General features: G+C 35.0%; 1 protein-coding gene across 3 annotated transcripts in view; it reads right to left on the bottom strand.

Annotated features, from left to right (window-relative positions):
- Window positions 1-2,295: 2,295 nt before the first annotated feature.
- Window positions 2,296-18,356, bottom strand: part of KIF14 (kinesin family member 14) — a gene marked incomplete at its 5' end in the record, with an annotated part of 34,412 nt that continues 18,351 nt past the window's right edge. For 2 of the 3 annotated variants that reach the window (XM_082314399.1, XM_082314400.1), the window contains 10 exons: window positions 2,296-2,382; window positions 7,861-8,232; window positions 8,371-8,509; window positions 9,188-9,262; window positions 11,690-11,809; window positions 12,381-12,539; window positions 13,151-13,335; window positions 13,483-13,704; window positions 14,481-14,575; window positions 17,057-17,157. In XM_082314399.1, the coding sequence (XP_082170525.1) occupies window positions 2,348-2,382; window positions 7,861-8,232; window positions 8,371-8,509; window positions 9,188-9,262; window positions 11,690-11,809; window positions 12,381-12,539; window positions 13,151-13,335; window positions 13,483-13,704; window positions 14,481-14,575; window positions 17,057-17,157 (1,503 nt within the window). In that variant the 3' untranslated portion in view covers window positions 2,296-2,347. Of the gene's footprint in view, window positions 2,383-7,860; window positions 8,233-8,370; window positions 8,510-9,187; window positions 9,263-11,689; window positions 11,810-12,380; window positions 12,540-13,150; window positions 13,336-13,482; window positions 13,705-14,480; window positions 14,576-17,056; window positions 17,158-18,356 lie in introns of those variants that run through there. The other variant, XM_082314401.1, reaches the window with a different exon arrangement.

Raw genomic sequence — 18,356 nt, 5'->3', positions numbered from 1 at the left:
CTAAGTTAACACTGATGTAAGCTGTTCTGATTTTATCTTCATTAATCAAATATTTAAACAAATGCTTTTAAGAATATATATGAATATAGTTTGGTATTTTAGAGGTAAGAAACAGAACTGAAAGAATTTCCTTGTAAGGGGAGAGGGGAGGGGCAAAACAGAAGACCAACAAACTGAGTCCTATTTATCAACTTTGCTATCTACTGTTGAAGATGGCTCAGGAGTTCAAAAACAGCATTTGTTTTATTCCACACTTACCCTTCTGACTTTGTCAAGTCCCATGTAGTCAAGCATTCTTTTAAAAAGCGTTTAGGATGCCTACTTTCAGCGTACTCCAAAATTAAACTACAGGATAATTTACTTTGGAAGCAAAGTACCTGACATGAAATATAATTTAATTTACATGTTTCAACTTCACATTTTATCAATTCACCTTAGATTTTTTTGTCTCCTTGTATACATGACCATATATGGATAGTAAAGTTAAGATACAAACTACCAATAGAGAATTTCAGATTCAATTAGGTGCTTAGAAAGTTGATTTACATTTTCTTTCCCTCTCCCATGTATGTCAATCATCATCTTCAATAGCTGATGCTTCATAAAAACCATACTTAGTTGTCATTATGCATTCGTTTTTTAAGCAATAAGATTTTCATTTTACATTTATAGAAAATGCAATAGTGCATTTAAAAGTTCTGTGATTAAAGCAAATAAAAAAATACTGAAAAGCATAATTCTTAAAAAATGTTGTATCACTACTTTTATATTTTATATTTCATATTTCATGAATACAGTTCTGAATTCCATCCCAGAACTGCATTTTGTGATGTTAAATGCCTGAAGAATGCTAGCATGAGTATTTTGCTACACAGAGAAACACACTCAAATTCCCCCTAGGCACCAGTAAACTTGATGGAACATGCTATGATAAGACCTGTTGCAGTGTCACATAGTCTTAGCAGAGGATCAAGACTTCCATTGCAGCAGTGACTAAAGCAGGTTGGTCTAGTACGTGTAGTTTACAGCCTAAACAGGGCACAACAGGTTCCCAGAACTAGGGATGAGGAGAAAACATACAGTTAAAATAAAAAGCAGTAGGCTTTAATAGAAAACTGGAAAAGTGTTTGTGTGAATGAATACACACATTCAAAGTAAAAATTCAAAAGATTCTCTAAAAACTCAATACCAAGGCCTGAACAAATCTTTAGGAGGCAGTCAAACTCATTGACACATCTAGCTGATACAAAGGTACAAGAAAAATATCACCGCCACAAAGATGTACAGAATTATTAGCCATCCTGTTTCCTTTCCAGGAGCTGAAAGTAGTAAAAATTATTCTTCAGCTTTTGGGAAAATACATTTTACTTCATATCTATGACTGGTTCTTGCACCATTACTATTTTGCAAATGTGCCTTCTACGCTTATACATGTACGTGCATAGCTACCTACATACCTTCATGTTTGAGTGCAAGATTTTGTACAAATATGTCAGTATGTAACATAGCTTCTCATTTTTCCAGGATAAACAATCTCTTTATCAATACCATTGTTTGCACACTAGGGGGAGAGGTAGAAACGCATTAATGCAACATAATTTTCTACCATAGATAATTAACACACGCATATAATCTTAACATAATTCAATAAGATTTTTATACCAATATATAATACAAATAGGTAGGCTGTGAGACAAAAACCAGTGTTGTACCAGTTAAAATGCACTTAAACTTGTAGTTTGACATTTATCTAAATCGCTACAAATAACATTTGAACAAATCCACAAACTTTTAAATATTTTAAATAACATAAAGCAAAGTAATCATGGTTAATTTGGTTGGTTTTTTTTAACCTTTGAAGTTTGTCTATGCTATACATACATATATATAAGCGAGAAATAAATGGAACTATTCAGACAATAGCATATACCAATATAAGTGAAGTATTTGTTATTAAGCTACTAGAGTTGTGTAAAGATTAATCAAGTAACCCTTGCAATAGGCTTAAGGAATCTGCATGAAAGACATCGAATATAGTTTAACTCCATGAAAACGGGGGAGAAGGTTGGGGGTTTTTTTGTTTGTGGGTTTGTGTGTGTTTGTTTTTGGTTTGTTGGGTTTTTTTGTTTGTTTGTTTGTTTGTTTGTTTTAAACTTACAGGTGACTACTATGAGTTTTTCCTGATACTTTCCTTCCTTTCCCTCAACTCTTCATAAATCTTTCTGATTACAAATTACTTGGACTTACTTTAATTCATAGAGGCATTCAGAATTAACTCAGATTGAAAGATACCTGAAATAATATTTTTTATGTTGTCTATGGTGCTCGCTGTTGATGAAATGTTAGCTCAGGAGACCTCTTTTTCAGTTTTTCCTGTTTCCACTGCAACAATCAAATTATATGAATGTTGATTAGATTATATACACTATCTCCTATTCTAGAAACCAATACTATCACAAACATAAACATACTAAGACAACAAACAAATAAAAAAAAGGCAGGAAAAAAATTCAAAAGTAACCAAATATTACATATACTGATTAAAAGTCCTAAGAAGAGCAGAAAACAACAACAACAAAAATATAGCAAATATTTAATATATAAAAAAAAATATTAGGACTTAAAAAAAAAGCAAACAGCCTTTCCTCAGGAAAATGCGTAAACAATCTCAGATCCTACTGAAAGCTAGGAAGGGAATTAAAATGCTGTCCTAAAATAATAATTAAAAAAACCCAAGCAAGCCAAAAAAACACTTTACCATGAAATTAGAAAAGATGCAAAACTTAAAAAAGCAACAGGACTCATCTAATCACAGTACGTTAGAGCATATAAAGAATGAGAAGAAATTTCCTGTAAAAAAATAATAGCTTGTATTCACAGAGGTGAATCAGATGTAGTCTCGTCTTCTGCCTGCAGATGCCATTACTGGATCAAATTAAATCTAAACGGCAGCTTGTTGTTTTTCTTCATCTAGAGCATTCTCATGAGTCAGTGAGTGCTAGCAGAGTTTACTTATCCTTAATTTCTAACACTGGCACATGTTCTTTAAAAAGCATAGCTAGAATGTGTTTTTTTCTAAAAGTGCATTTACATACAACATGTCTCAATAAAGATGTGCTAACATTGTTTGAAGGCTTCTCAAGTAATCCAGCACTCATATTCTGAAGATATACTTCCTCCCAGGACTGTTATCTTTACCTGAAATAAAGATGTTTCTTATTCCTGATTAGGGATAAAAAATGAACAGTTTATTACCTAATCACAGTTAGTTTGACTCCCATGGCTTTACCAGTTTCCACAACAGAAATCAATTTACATTATATTTTTGTGCAGTAGTTTACTTTGTGTGTTAATGCTGGATGATGTTAAAATGTGTAATTTTTATCTTATTTTCCTACTGTTAAACAAATAAAACTAGAGGCTGAGTGGTAAAAAGTAGTAGAGTAGCAGACCAATACTCTCAGAATCATTATGTATTTTTATAAATGTAGTACTATTTTTCAAATGAAGAATTCAACTGAAGAAATACCTGTTTCTTATTAAATTCTTTACGTGACTTCTATTATGAAGAGAATTTATTTCATTAGTTAGATTTTTCTTAGTTTCATATTTTCAAATGAAACTATGGTGCAGAAGTCTGAATACCCCACCTCCCCACTTTATATTTAAAATTAAAACCAAAGCCCCCTTCTTTTTCTTTTATGTTAGTCAATACAATCCATGGGTCAAGTACCTAAAGTTCTAATTACTTTTTACCTGAAATCTGACCAAAGAATATTTTCCTGAGGGAATAAGAGAGAACATTAAAGGAAACAAACAAAACAAGCAAACAAAAAACCCCAACAAGACAAACACAACAACAAACAACCCACAAACTACAGATTACATCAATACATATAACAAAGTAAAGCCATCATAACTTCAGTAAATAATACATCCCATTCAGGTCTCTAAACGTTTCATCATAACACTTCCCACTCCCCACCCCTGCATGTTCCTGACTGTTCCCTCACCATTTCTTTCAGGGACACAGAGCTGGAGACTGTAGGTTTGAGAACCCCAGAAAAAAAACCTTTCAAGACCAAATGTAGTGCTCTTAGCAGAAGCGTGACATCAGCTACTATAGTGACTAAGCTTCAGCCAAAGCCGTAAAGGCCCCATCTAAGCAAGAGCGTGTGAATGGGCTCTGTTGGTACCTATGACTGCAGACGGAGAAATAGTAAACTAGAAAATATTAGCCAAAGAGAGGAAAGCGTGCGTGCTGAGGGGTGTAGCACATCAAAGTCTCACGGGTGAGCCAATGTGAGCCTCTGCTTCAGAGTCAGAAGCTGACAGTTGTTGCTCCAATCTTGTATCCATGAGTGATTTTTATGTGTGGGTGCAAGTGAAGTGTGAAGGAATAAGTGAATATACCGTGTGAACAGTTGTCTGCTGGAAGTAAACATCTTAATGCTATTAGCAAGTTAATTAATAAAAGGTGTTTTAATAAATACCCATTTATTAAGTGATCCCACTCCCATCTCAATTCCCCCATCAGAGAAAGTTACAACACCAATACATATTCCTGCAAAAGTAATTAACTTTGTGACATACTTAAGTAAAAACTACTTAAATTGCACTGTTTTCATGTCTGCTTTAGTTTGTGGTTTAGAAGAAACTCCAAAGGTACTATCACTAGAAGATTCTTCTGTGTATTATCACTATCTGCCAGAAGCTATCCAGACTCTGACTTTACAGTAAGATCTGCAAAAATGCAAGACAGGGAAAATATCTGGACCATACTACACAGCCATTTATCTCAGCAATATTGGGGTCTACTTCATTTCACCACTATGCCTAGCAGGTGATGCAGATTCTGGGTTCAGCCACGTCAGTTCCTCTGCTGACCTGGGCTTAACCCACACCTACCTCCAACTCCTTGGCAAGACTAGTAAAATAATGTACCATTCAAATCAATCCATCCCAAAATCTGCCTGCTATGATCCCAATTCCTTGACATTCATAATTTATAGATAGACTAGCCTATAGTTATAAATATACCTTATAGTATATTACACCAATAGATTACTGGCACCTCAGCTAGGCTTGTTGATGTATTAATGCAATATGTTATGAGAGCACTAGCTCACTCTGATGATGTATAGTCACTGTATATATCGTAAGAATGAAGTACTTCGATGATGTATAACTGTAACAAGGGCACCAAGCTGAAGACGACACTAGAAGAAGTAGGTTTTGTTAACGAATTAATCTAAAATGTGAATACAGTATTAACAATGTGAATAACAGAGAGACTGATTAAAGCATGGTTGCTTAGTGTGGAGGAGGGGAAAAAAATTAAAAAAAAACAACCAAGGAGCAGGAAGCTATTGGCAACATTTTCACTCGCTCTGCAAAAGCTAAATTTGATATGATTAAGGTTGCCCATCCGATATCTCAGTTAAAACTCTCTCAGAAACCCATTTGTTTGCATGGTTTCTTTCTCCTGAGTTTCAGAAGGGTTAAAAACTGAAACTCAGTTTGAGCTCCAAGTTTGTGAAGAATTTGTCTTTCAGTTTTAGAAAGAAAAAAGACAAAAAAAAAATCTCATAACACCACACAGAACTACAAAAACGAAGATGTTTTCTGAGCAATGCTTCTCATTAAATACAAGAACAAAAGTAAACATGATTAATCATCTGGGCAGGTGGAACATCAGTAACACTTGACTGTAATTTTGCAATGGGGACTTGACATAACACCACTATATTTATTAGCAGAAATTGGAAGGGATTGAGTATTCTGACATTAATAGGTGTTCATCAGTTAATGAGTATTCAGCCTCTAGATGTGTGCTGCTAAGTGTCTTAATACAGGAAAGAAACTTAGGTGAAAAAGTCTTTGTTTTGTTTCACTTGTGAGCTACAGAAAACACCTCTCACTAATATTTCAGATTTTTACACTACAATACTTTCAGCGAGGAAGCAGTACTCTCAGTGACAAAGGAAGGTCTCAAAAACAACTGTACACAGAAAAAAACTGACAAGGAACTTAGGCTTAACGTTGTAAAAATTGGTGATCAGTTACATGATCTAGTTTTACTCTTTACAATGCTCATGCTTAGATACATGATTAAGAAGAACCAGTTATGTTTTTAAAACTTTCAGCCAAGTACAAAATAATACATTTACAGAAGTAGAAATATACCAGGTTTCTCTTCACTTTTAAAGCATAAAAATCTGAACAACTGAATATACTTTGTTAACCTCTGAGCAGACTTGTAAAGGCCTTTACAGTAGGAAAGTGATTAAGCAACATCACACCTCATGTGAAAAGGAAATTACTAGCTGCAATAAAAACTGTCAAATATTTTTGATGGCAGAACTGCACTGCAAGACCTGTTTTGCAAAGTATTAAGGTATATGAATCTTAAGGAAAGCGTATGTGGGTTACTCGTTCAGCATGATTACCTTTCCTCATTTCCTCAAATCAGAAAAGCACAAAGTTGCTGAATAACAGCATTAATTATAACTATAGTGTGAAAGTTTTCAAAGGAAAAGGATGATTGACTCTCTTTACTGTAGTTTTTTCATAGAAAATAGTTCTCAGAGGCTGACGTGTTCTCGAAGACCAAAATTCTCAAGATGTCGAGCATCTTCCCTTAGAAGGAAACATGATAGCTATGAATATCTGTCTTGGAAGCTTTGATATATAGGAAAAAACTTAGGTTTTAGCTTATGAATTTCTCAGCACTGTTGTGAGTAAAAAATGCTAGGTCCAGGCCTCCTATAACCCAATATTAAAGAATAAAAATTCAAATTCATTTTCATCCTTGCTGTCAATTTTCACTGGCCTCAGCCAGCAGACTAAAGGTAAGATGACTACAGTAAAAAGCACAAGAAAGTAGTTGATTGGGAAAGTTCTCTACAACTGCATAGGATGACTTACATATTATTTAGGAAGAGCTATGTTTCTAATCCACTATGAATAGTCCTGAAAGTGATTTGAGCAATCAAAAGGTATCTCGGTATAAACACTCAACACAAACTTACTTCAGACTGAGTTGAAGAGCACCATCATCGATACTTTAAGCCCAGATTTTTTCAATAGACTACAAAACCACTAAAAAAAAGCATTCAAATAAGGTTGTAAAGTACTTTTACCATCTCTCATAGTTTTCCCCTGCAGAAATAAATACAAAGTTTTTGCTTTGTTCTTAAAAAAAAAATAAATGAGGTTGACATTTGAAAAAATGAAAGCCATAAATAACACACAAAAGTTGCAGTAGCACTACTACATCATAATTGCAGCAGATGTGAAGCAACGTTAACAAAAAGAATTGGTACTCACATCATCTACCTTTCAAGAGTCTAAGATAGGAAGGCAGCCTTCTTGTGTAACTGTATGCAACATAACTATGTTACAAAGATTCCTTCAAAGAAATCTCCTTCAACTGTTACACAAGAGTCCTAAGTCAAAGGTTTAGAGATGAAGAGATGTGAATGTCCTACCGAGCATTTACTGTGTTTCCTAGTTATTCCCCAACAGTTTAGTTTGTCCATTCGTATTACCTCCAACAGATTTTTTTTTTACTTATTGCGTTAAATTATTTCTTATATGCTTAGGTGATAATAGACTTTTATTAAAACAAAAGGCACTATATTTTAAAGTCTAGCAGTCTCTTAAAGAATTCCATTTTTTCTTGTGAAATTCAGAGTATTTATCCTCATACAATCATGTCATTTACTTTCATACCACTTACTACTCATGTTAGCAATACATTTTAACTTTTTGCAATATGTTGCTTTCCCTTCATGTAAAAGGAAAGAAAGAGTTTCCCTGAATTTCTTGATAATAGCATTTATACCCACTGTATCCTACCAGGTGAAAGCTCTGCAGGAAATGGAGGTGAAGACTGGAGTTTGTGTGTGTGTTTTGGAATCCCCTTCCGTTTCCAAGCAAATTCAACTTCACCCGTTTCAACCTGTCCTCCTCGAGTCTCAGTAGTTTCATTACAAAGAGTTTGAGATTTCAATGATGGCTGTCCTTGTTCAAGTTCAAAATTCACAATAAGGGAATCAACCAGAGCCTCCAATTCATCCAAGTTCACAAAAGGCAGGGCTATTTTCTGGGTAGGATTGTTTGCAGGAGTAGAAGACAAGGCAAATAAACTGAAATAGTTGTTAAAATATCCAGCTATGACACAAATCTTTTCTGTAAGGCTCCTGAGAGGGCTTGTGTATTTATATGACCCTACAAAAAACAAAAGCAAGAAGAATAAAACACAGTATTTTGTAAAAAGAGACCAAGTAGCCGTCCCTCCCTCTTGCTTTACAGGTCTCCTGTAGTCCACAAGTTACTATCAGGACACATAATAACCCAGCTAAATACCTTGTAATGCAGAAGAAACAATTTGACAGACTTCAGCTAGGCACTGCTCCAATTCCAAATATTTCGCAGCAATGTTAGTGCTTTTCTTTATTTCCCGATACAGAGATTCTTCTTCTGGTAATTGAGATGCTATTTCTTTCTGTATTAATAAAGAGCAATTTAAAAAGAACCAAATACATGACAGTATCTTAACTGTTAAACATGCCTATTGTAGATTCAGTCACATAAAACAGGCCAATGCTGAAACACAAAATGAAAGTGATGCTAAGTCACAAAACATAAGATAGCTCCAAGAAGAAGTGCAGATTGTTAACAGGAAGGGAAAAAAAAAAAAAAAAAAAAAAGAAAGAAAAAAAGGGCAAAGGGAACTGTAAAATCCAGAAAAGGTTTGCCTCTTAGAACATAGATTAAATCACCTGTCCTGGCTTTTAATTCAAAATACCAATAACAATAGCCATAAACTATTGCAGTAGTTATAACGCAATTACACTAACATTACTGAACTTGAAGCTTTCAACTTAAAAGAAAACAAAACAGGTGGTGAGACTGTTCATAATGAGCACAAAAAAGAAGGAAGATAAGATACAAATACCTCCAGAAATACTTTAAGTAAACTTAAAAACAAATGGTTTTGAGTGGAAATGCAGTAGCCAGAAAAGTTACTGTTCCAATCACGAGAATGCCACTGAGACAGAAAGTGTTACCATGCAAGTGCAAATATACAGAAGGTAGTTTCAGTTCCTCGCCTTTGTTAAATGCATCCTTTAAATTTAAACCCCAGACTCAAAGCACACATTTTGTGAAACATTCCTCTTACCTTTCTGCAATGAGAGACGTTATTTTCAAGGCATCTGGCTAGTGCCACAACATTATCCTTTATTCGCTTTTGAATCTACAAAGAAACTTTTAATTATATCGTACACTTGGTACAAGAGACTGTAAAAGTACATTGTTATCCTTCTAAAATATTAATGAACACTGGCATACTAATGAGAAAAAATACTCAAAAACAGAAGTAATGTTTTCTGCAACGCAACATGCAATTTTTCAAATAAAATGTTAATTGGAAGAAAACATTGTTAACTATATCTGCAAGGTTTTAAATAACCCCTCAATACAGGAGAATCAAATGAGCAAATTTAACTATTCGCTAAAGAAAGATTGTCCTGTAATTTTCGTATCACTGTCATTCTAAGTGGCAGGGGTAATCTCTTAGTTAATACCCTGGTGTTCTCTCCCTGACTTCACATTAGTTCTACCAGTGACAAGCATATGCAGGAATCCTTCAGATACATAGGAATCTGCTGCAACTGAACAGCATTTCCTGGAAGGCAGACTGCTCAATTCCTTTTGCTGGAAACATGAAGCATTTGGGAGTTAAGCAAGCAGATAGGAACATAAAAGATTTTGGACAGTTTCACTATTATCTGTAGAATTAAGAATGACAACAGTGAAAACCAGAGTAGGAAGGAAATTTTGTTTTCCTTGAGACAAGCAATTTATCACTCCTCTCCAACTGATTTGAACCTCTTATCCCAGATCATATGTTACAGATTTTTGAGTAGTAACAAATTCTTCGGAAATAAGCGTTTTATATATCCCAACACATTGAGGAGATTTTCTTGTTGGCCACAGTTCTGCAAATTTCTCAACTTTGAAGAAAAAGAACAACAATAAAAACATGAGGCAGAAGACAGGATTGCTCAGACACAGGTTAAACTGTCACCTTTGGCCTTGCATGCTGTCTGTACTAAACACATTTATTCAGAGGAAAAGTGGTAGAACAAGCCTATATATCCGAACACTGAAAAGAAGCATGTACACTATATACACCTAATACCTTGCTGAAGAACATTGCAATCTTTCCAAAGTATTTCCTTGGAATTCAGCCAGGCTTTCTGTCAAAATGGCTCACCCACTAAGAAAGTGGCATATTTCCAAGGGGTACTCTAACTTGCCTGCTAGAATTTTCATACAGTCACAGAAATATTTTTAACTATGGTCCTTATTCCTTATACTTCGTTCTCTACTTGCATAACCCCCTATAGTATCATTGTCACAATTTGTCATCTAAGCAAAGTAAGAGCACAAAATAATAGGCTGTAGCTTAAAAAAAGCCCCTCCAGGCAAAAAAACAAACCACTCACTACTGAATTCAGCATGTAATGAGGTCCATTCTGCTTTAAGTGTCAAAATACACTAGACACAGAAACAGTATTATGTTTGTTTCATGAAAGAGCAACTACTCCCCAGAAGAACACTGACTTCAGCATACTGAAAAAAACCCTCCACCTATTCAACTTGATAAAATATAACTGCTAAACTGCTATTGGGGGGGGGGGGGGTGGGGTTATTGAGGTCTTATTTTGAGAGATAAAAGCTTCCCATTTATTGTAATATGAAAAGGAATTACATCAATTTGGAAGGTGACAGGATCAACTCATTAATACAATATAAATAATTTGCTGTAACTTTCCTATAAAGTGCAATAAAGAAGTTGCTCAAATTAAAATACCACTGCCACCTATCAACCTGGAAAGTATTTTAAGGTCAGCTGTGATTTCAGTGAATGATATGAAATCAAGCAGGACATTTCTGACTTCTGTGCTATTAAATAGCTACTTTAGTGAACCAACTTCGCTCTAAAGTGCCCAATTCATGAAAGTGCTTCAGCATACCCCAAGCGTTAATCACACAAGACAACTAGCTCTTAAAAGATAACACTTGACTATTTTAATATTTAGATCGCTTGCTGTTTAGGACTAGGACTGTAAGAACTATGTATGACAAAATGAAGTCTTCAAACTTTCTAATAATCTTCCTGACAATAACAGTGAGAGTAGTAATAGCAGAGGTGATTACTCTTATCAATATAAAATAACAGTTAACTTTCAGGATCATAAAGTGTTACTACATATTAAATATGCAATCTTTTTACAAAACAAACTTAACCATAGTATACAGAATAAAAAAAAAAAAAAAAAAAAAGGTCTACTTGCTGCTTTGTACCAGTTTTCATATTCTCCCTCTCTTTCATGGTTACCATATGAAATTAAGCAAAATACCCTCCAATACAGATAAATTGTTCTAAATAAATACACTAAAATGTTCAGTCTACATATGTGTGAAAGGCTACACACTAAAAATTTCTGCAAGATTGTAGTCAATATTCCCACTTACCACCCATCTCAAACCTCTGTTACTAATCATAACTGTATTCCTACTAATAACTTTCTAGACAGAATTGCTAAAAAATAAAAGGACGCAATCAAGTGTCTCTAAGATATAGTAGTAGTTTGTAATCTTACTTTCATCTCACCTCATTTTGTGGATGTTGTTTCATGAGTTCTTTCTGCACCATTCTTGCTTTTTCCTGTACAGTATCAATGAGAAACTCCAGCCCTGAGCCTACTCCGTCATAAATGGCAAGTACAAAGTCCTTTTAAAATAAAGGTTCAAAACGTAATGATTAAAGGAATTGATATGGCCTTGAATTAAAACAGATTTTCCATAGTGGGCTACGAATGTAATTTTATTTTGAGCAAATTGTTCAGTCCTGGTCTATTCAGTTATGTGTCATTCTTGGACCACAGGGGCTCAGCACTTTAACCTCCTTTTCCTAACTTCCTTCAGATTTCTGAAAATTCTATGTGGTATTTAATTGCAGTTTACTGAAATAACTATTGAATTTCAGTGAAATAGGTAGACTTGTACAATCACAGTGCAGATACAATCCTAAAAGCACAGTATTTCTTTCTCTTTATAGGTGTAAGTTATACAGATTTAAAGGGCAGTTTTTTAAGGAAAAGAAAAAAAATGTCAAGGGTATTAACTCATACCTGTTTTCACCATAAAAATGAAGTATTAGATAAACTTTGAAAATACTTAATTCAGTTGATCAAAGTGTTATATGTAACAATTTGCTTCTGAGCACAGTTACTGAAAATAAATGCGATGTGAACATTAAAATTACTATTTGTAATCACTATTTCTAATAAACACTTTGTCACCTGTAGACTAATTGCAGGAATGTTGTTCTCTTCAGAAAAGGAAATATCAGCTCCTGTGACTACTGCCAAGTGTCCTATGTATTTCATTGTTTGTTTTACTGTTTGGTTTACTTTGCTCCATGCTTCTGTTACCATTGAGGATATATCTGAAGAACATCCCTGAGAAATAAAGGTATATCATTCACTGAAGCTAGAAAGCATCTCTGGTCAAAGAGCACACGCTTTCTATAACACAAGAGTTTGTAGCACACAATAGCTTGAGGCATTTTCAGCTTTACATCTTCCTACTTCCAATGGCTTATCTACCACAGCTGAAAGACCATACCTTGCAACCACAGAGGAGTATCATTATAATACACAGTAAAAAAAAAAAAAAAAAACCAACCAAAAAACACTCTTCACAATGCTGTAGCATGAACAAGACTAATATTTACTGGCCACTGGTTTATAAATTTATTAACAATAGCACTTCACAATCTAAACTAGCATTTGTTCTTGTCACTTCCATGTTTTATTTTCCCCTTTTATCTTTAAGAACCTATGCTATTGTCAGGGCCTGGGCACAGCAAGGTCTGCATTACCCTGAACTAGCATATAGAAGTACCAGTTTAGCCAGCAAAAATGCACCCTTTGCTATTCAGCTTCCTTAGGTGTGTCCATTCGTCACTGCATGCATTGGACACTTAAATGTTTTTAGCAAGTCTGTAGGAAATGTTGCATTAATGCATAGAACTTCTCTACACACAGATGAATTTTTTAATATACTTTACCTGCAAGAGTAACTGTAAATAACCTCCCAAGTTCTTTACTTCCTGTTTTATTTCTTCATCAACTTTTATAGATCCAGGGCACTTTTGGACATTGTTAAGCCAGAGCTTGGTTAGAACCACAAGCCGGTCAAAAGCAGAGACAATTCTGATGCTGTAGGATTGAGCAGCATGATCTAGAGAGAAAACTACAAGAGAAAGAGATCTATCAGAAGGTCTCCTTTGCAAATGAAAGTAGGAACATTAATTCTTCTGACAGGCAAACATATGAATGCTTGTGCATGTGAAAGTCATTAGTACTGTTTACTTTAAACCATTATGAAAATAAGACTTACAGTTTTCTTGACATTCTTCATCTTGCTGTTCGTAGGCTTTTGAAATAGCAGAAACTTCAGAGAAAATGATAAACAAATTAGTTAGGAGACTATCTGCTATGCTCTTTCCTGCTTCATGATTTTGTTCCAGTAAATCTAAAGCTGAACTTATAGATTCTTTGCAAATTCCAGGAAGAAGCGATTCAGAAAAGCTTGGGCGTATGCTGGCCTTATTCTGTGAACCTGTATGATGTAAAAGCAAAACATATATGCAAGAAACTCTTCACAGGAGTGAGCAGTCAGTGTATCTTTGTAATGACTGTTTTATATTGCTTCTTCAGCAACGTTCAGCTACTCAAGATAGCAAGTCAGAAAAAATGTGTATATAACATTCTATATAGTTTCTAGATTCTAGTACAAAGACAAATTCCATAGTGAAATTTTTTAAATTGAATCCATCTTTTTCAACAATCAAACCTACAGAGACACAGAAAATAACAAAACCCAGCCAATCTAAAATAACTGAATGCTTAAAAATATTTGGAAGACTGAAGCATCTAGTATTTCAGAAAAAAAATTTACAAAACCTTACAAAAACTTGAGAGAACCTCTGTAGTTGAATGCATATGAATAGCAACAACTCAAGCAAACAAAGGCTCCAAATCATTACATCAGGATTCAATCTCCAGCAATTTATTACATGAACTAAGTCTTTGTCCAGTTAATCTGCATTGTTAAGTGGAATAATGTTTTAGGTAAGTTTCTTAAATAAGGGTCATAAGTACGGATCAGGAAGTTTTTGCCCTAAGAAAGCATAATCAAAAATGAAAAAAATGCCCCACTGTTAACAGACTGACATTATAAACTTGAAGATATTATAAACAGGACATTTTTCATTTTGTTTTCCAACCCACACTTTTTTTTTTTTTAACGACTATTAGAAGTGCATATGTTTTATATATGTAGCAGTTTCAAGTTCTCAGTATGAAATGAAAGGTATTCTGCCATATAGCAAGTACCTGATATATAGGAAGTCTGTATATTCTGAATTGGTTGCAATTTTATCTCAGACAAACATCCAGAAATTCTCTTGTTCTTCATGAAACTTCTACTTCTAGGAAAGGATGATAGAGTGAAAACATGAAAAAACTTTAAAAGAATCTCTCTCCCCATACCCATTAAAAGTTCAATGAAAATTAACAGACATCAGGCAAACAAAACAAATACCTACTTTTAATGAATGGAACTTTTTAACACAGAACCTAAACCAGAGCAAAAGCAAGCCAATACAGTCCATAGAATGGATCCTACTCCTCAGACTCTTGCCACTATAGCAGGATCTTCATTCCACATTCCCGGTTTTAAGAATGGCTTATTACTGGATTATTATTATGTAGAACTTGAGAAAAAACGCATTTCTTTCCTACCTACTGGGACCATAGAAAGCAGACACATTGGATTTTTTTTTTTTTTTTTTTTTTTTTTAAATCTTGTTTGCTAGACAGATTGAGTTGCTTTTGGAAAGCCAGATAGGAGGGCTTTTTTTCTTGGTAGAAGGCAGATGTTCTGCAAAGTTCTCCATTGTCAGTTAGACAAGCTAACTTAGCTTCTCTGGCCTGGCTCTGGGTCCTCAGCTGCTGGTGCCCAAGGCCAGCTCTTCGTAAGAAAGCAGTTCGAGAAGCCTCAACCAGCCTTGAAGCTGTTAAAAAAAACAGCTAGAAGGAGACTCAGCAGGGGCTTCCCAACTTTTCTTGGAGCTGCATTTAAGATGAGTCTCCTGCCTTTGGTCCTGCCTGACTTACACTGCAGTTGTGTTGTAACCACGCCTGTGCCTGGCCATGCACACCATTGATCTGGACCTGCAGACTTGACTTTCCAGTTTGACCTGGGACCTTGTGAAGATGGCTGTGTCAGGCAATCACTGGACTGCAGGATGACCCTTGCCAACTGTCCCTGGACCTAATCCTGACTCACTGAGCTGATTTCCCAGCTTAACCTCAGCCTGCCTTATCATTACATACTTACCCGTGGATCCGGACTGTTGGCTGACCCTGGTTATCACCACCAGACCCACTCTGCTCACCTCACTCAGGTACTGCGGGCCTAGGTTCTTTTTCATAAGGGCACTGCCCTGTCTACCCTGTTGTCACATTGAGCCCCAAACTGCCCTTCACTTTTGGAACATCCTGTCCTTTATGCTCCATGACACTACATATCAAGAGCACCAAATCTTACAGTAGCACATGGAATTCAATTTATTTCACCAGTATGTGTGATTGACATCAGTTAACTTTGTCAATGCAGCATGCAATGCCAATTTTCCTTTTCCAGTACTTTCTCTTGCTCAGTTCAACTTCTATTGTTGCATTTTAAAATAGGCAGAACAAAACCAAATACACTTCTGAGATTCAAGAAGACATATTATAATACTGTCCAGAAGGCAGCATCAGACAAAAAAAAGCATTCCAACATTACTCTATCATTAAAACAGTATTTAGACTAAAAATAAAGAAACTGTTTATCCATTGCATTCTTTTCAGATAATTTTTGTTTACTTGGAATGGTCAGAAATGCTTTCCAAAACTTACAGTCAGGTATTCTGCTGTAAAGCAGGTCAGTTTAACAATAATCATATGGGCTGCTACCCACTAGCAAAGCTAGAATTAAGGATCTGTTAGCATTTCCTTTACAACCTACAACTTGCAGAAGTTCGCAGTTCACTTGTAAATATTGTTACAAGGCTAAAACTTCAAATACAAGGTCCCAGACCAGCTGCAATTTACTCATTGAAAACAATGTTTTCATATTATAGACGGGTGAAGAAAACATTAAATCTACACATTTCATTCCACACTGATGATATCTAGATACATGGTTTAGAAAGCCTTAAACATGTTTTGACAAAATATACTTTCAGGTTTGGAGGAACATTTGTTCCTATTTCTTGTCCATGAGGAAAGGTGTAAGAATGAATGAACAGAAGAACTCATCAGTTGGCAGTGTATGGGGTAAGTAGGGATGGGAACAGATGTCCGAGTGCCTATTTAAAATCGCTTGTGTTACTAATTAAATACGTGAGTATCTATAACCTTAACCTGTGGGTCCCTCTGCAGGTTAATTAAAAGTCCTGTGCTACAGACAGATGCATCAATTTCTGAGATAGCTTTCTGAAATAATTGGGAACAGCCTTTAATCACCTCCAGCTAGTTGTCAATAGTCATACATAAAATGCTCTGGCGCTGATCAGACATACATTGCATATATGCTATGCCTGACCTCAGAAACATTGCTGTTTGATCTGCCAAGCTGCTTTAGTGGACATGCAATTTTTATTAGCGACATGTTGCATACTAACACGCATTTCATAAGCGAAGCTAGTAAAGCATAGTAGGGTAACATACGTGGTTTAAACTTCCCCCCCCCAAATGTACACATAAACTTTTCATTTCATTTTTAAGTTTGACATTGTAATAAGGTAAAAGAAGAATTAATAAATAAAGGACTACATTAGTGGCATAGAAGCATGTTTAGATAATGACAAATTATTTTTTGCTTTGTTTTAAGCATAGATGAAGGAGCTGCAAATTAGTATCACCTTCTTCTGGAAAGAGAGGAAACTGAGGCATCTGAAAGGTCAGGTTCCCACTCATCAGCAGGGTCATAAAATACATCAGCAGCTTTATTGCTATCATTACTCTGAAAACAAAGAAAACACAGGAGAGGATGAGGGTTAAACAGAAATAGAGTGATAACAAAGCATACAACATATGGATGAAGATGTTTTTTCTTTTGGTAGGATATGTACAATCTAGAGGATAACGGGACTGCCAGCCAGTTTGAGGTGTCAGTGTTTGAAAACAGACTAAAACAAGACAAACATTTAGTGAAGACACCTACCTACCCAGCATCTGAGATACAGGAACACAAAGTACAAAAACTTTTTCACAGCTCCCTCCATATGCAAGATTTATTAAAAATGTGGGCATATAATTTAAAATTTTTATTTATTTTTATATCTGCATTTGTGTAACCGTTTTAGCAATAGTTTTCTACAGGAAATAGAATCCAGTCTCCGATATTGCCAAGACCCAAACAGTTTTTGGTAATAAATATGGCAATATTCTTCTGTCACTGGAAATATTTGCGTATTATGGAGTTGTATCATAAAGAAGCATTTCCTAATTTTTTTTTTCTGGCTTTTCTTTGATGGCTTTTTTTCCCTTTTTGGACAAAATATTGAAAATTTTTTATTTCAGATACATACTCATATATGAAGGAGTTATTCTTTCAAATAAAACATAATTATTTAATGAGATGCAATTATTTTCTAGGGGGGGGGGGGGGGGGGGGGGGGGGAAGAGAGCATTCTGAAGTGTAAAGCCTTCGTATTTTTCCCTACCAGCACCTTCAGTGCTCCAACAGTTGAGACTTCTTCCTCTGCAAACTTCAAGTATGCTATTTATGTGAGAACGTGGTTGCGTTCAGAAATAGCAAGCGTCTAAATATTTATTTACATATTATTTGAAGCTATTTCTACTCGTTTTTCAATACTGCTCCAGGCTAAACATAATACAGATATTGCAATGAAAATCACAAATTCAAGCACAGGACAAATTCATACAAGCTCTTCTCTTAATCTAAAACTTGGTCTTAAATATATTTTTTTCTTTTGTGTATCAATCAAAAAAAAAAAAAAAAAACCAAACTAGTATAGCATAAAATACAAGATCATTATGCTTCTAGCTGGATTGCCTTGGATCCTTCCTTCATGTTAAACAGCTCTCTCTCATCTCCAAGAACTTTCCTTCCTTTACCCTTCATTATTTCACTGCAGTCTAAAACAACTTTCAATTTATATAGCAGAAACCAAAAAAACAAATAAAATGCAATGATCA

The sequence above is a fragment of the Platalea leucorodia genome, assembly GCF_965183815.1.
Source record: "Platalea leucorodia genome assembly, chromosome: 5".
Classification (NCBI taxonomy): domain Eukaryota; kingdom Metazoa; phylum Chordata; class Aves; order Pelecaniformes; family Threskiornithidae; genus Platalea; species Platalea leucorodia.
This window is presented reverse-complemented; position numbering and strand designations above follow the sequence as displayed.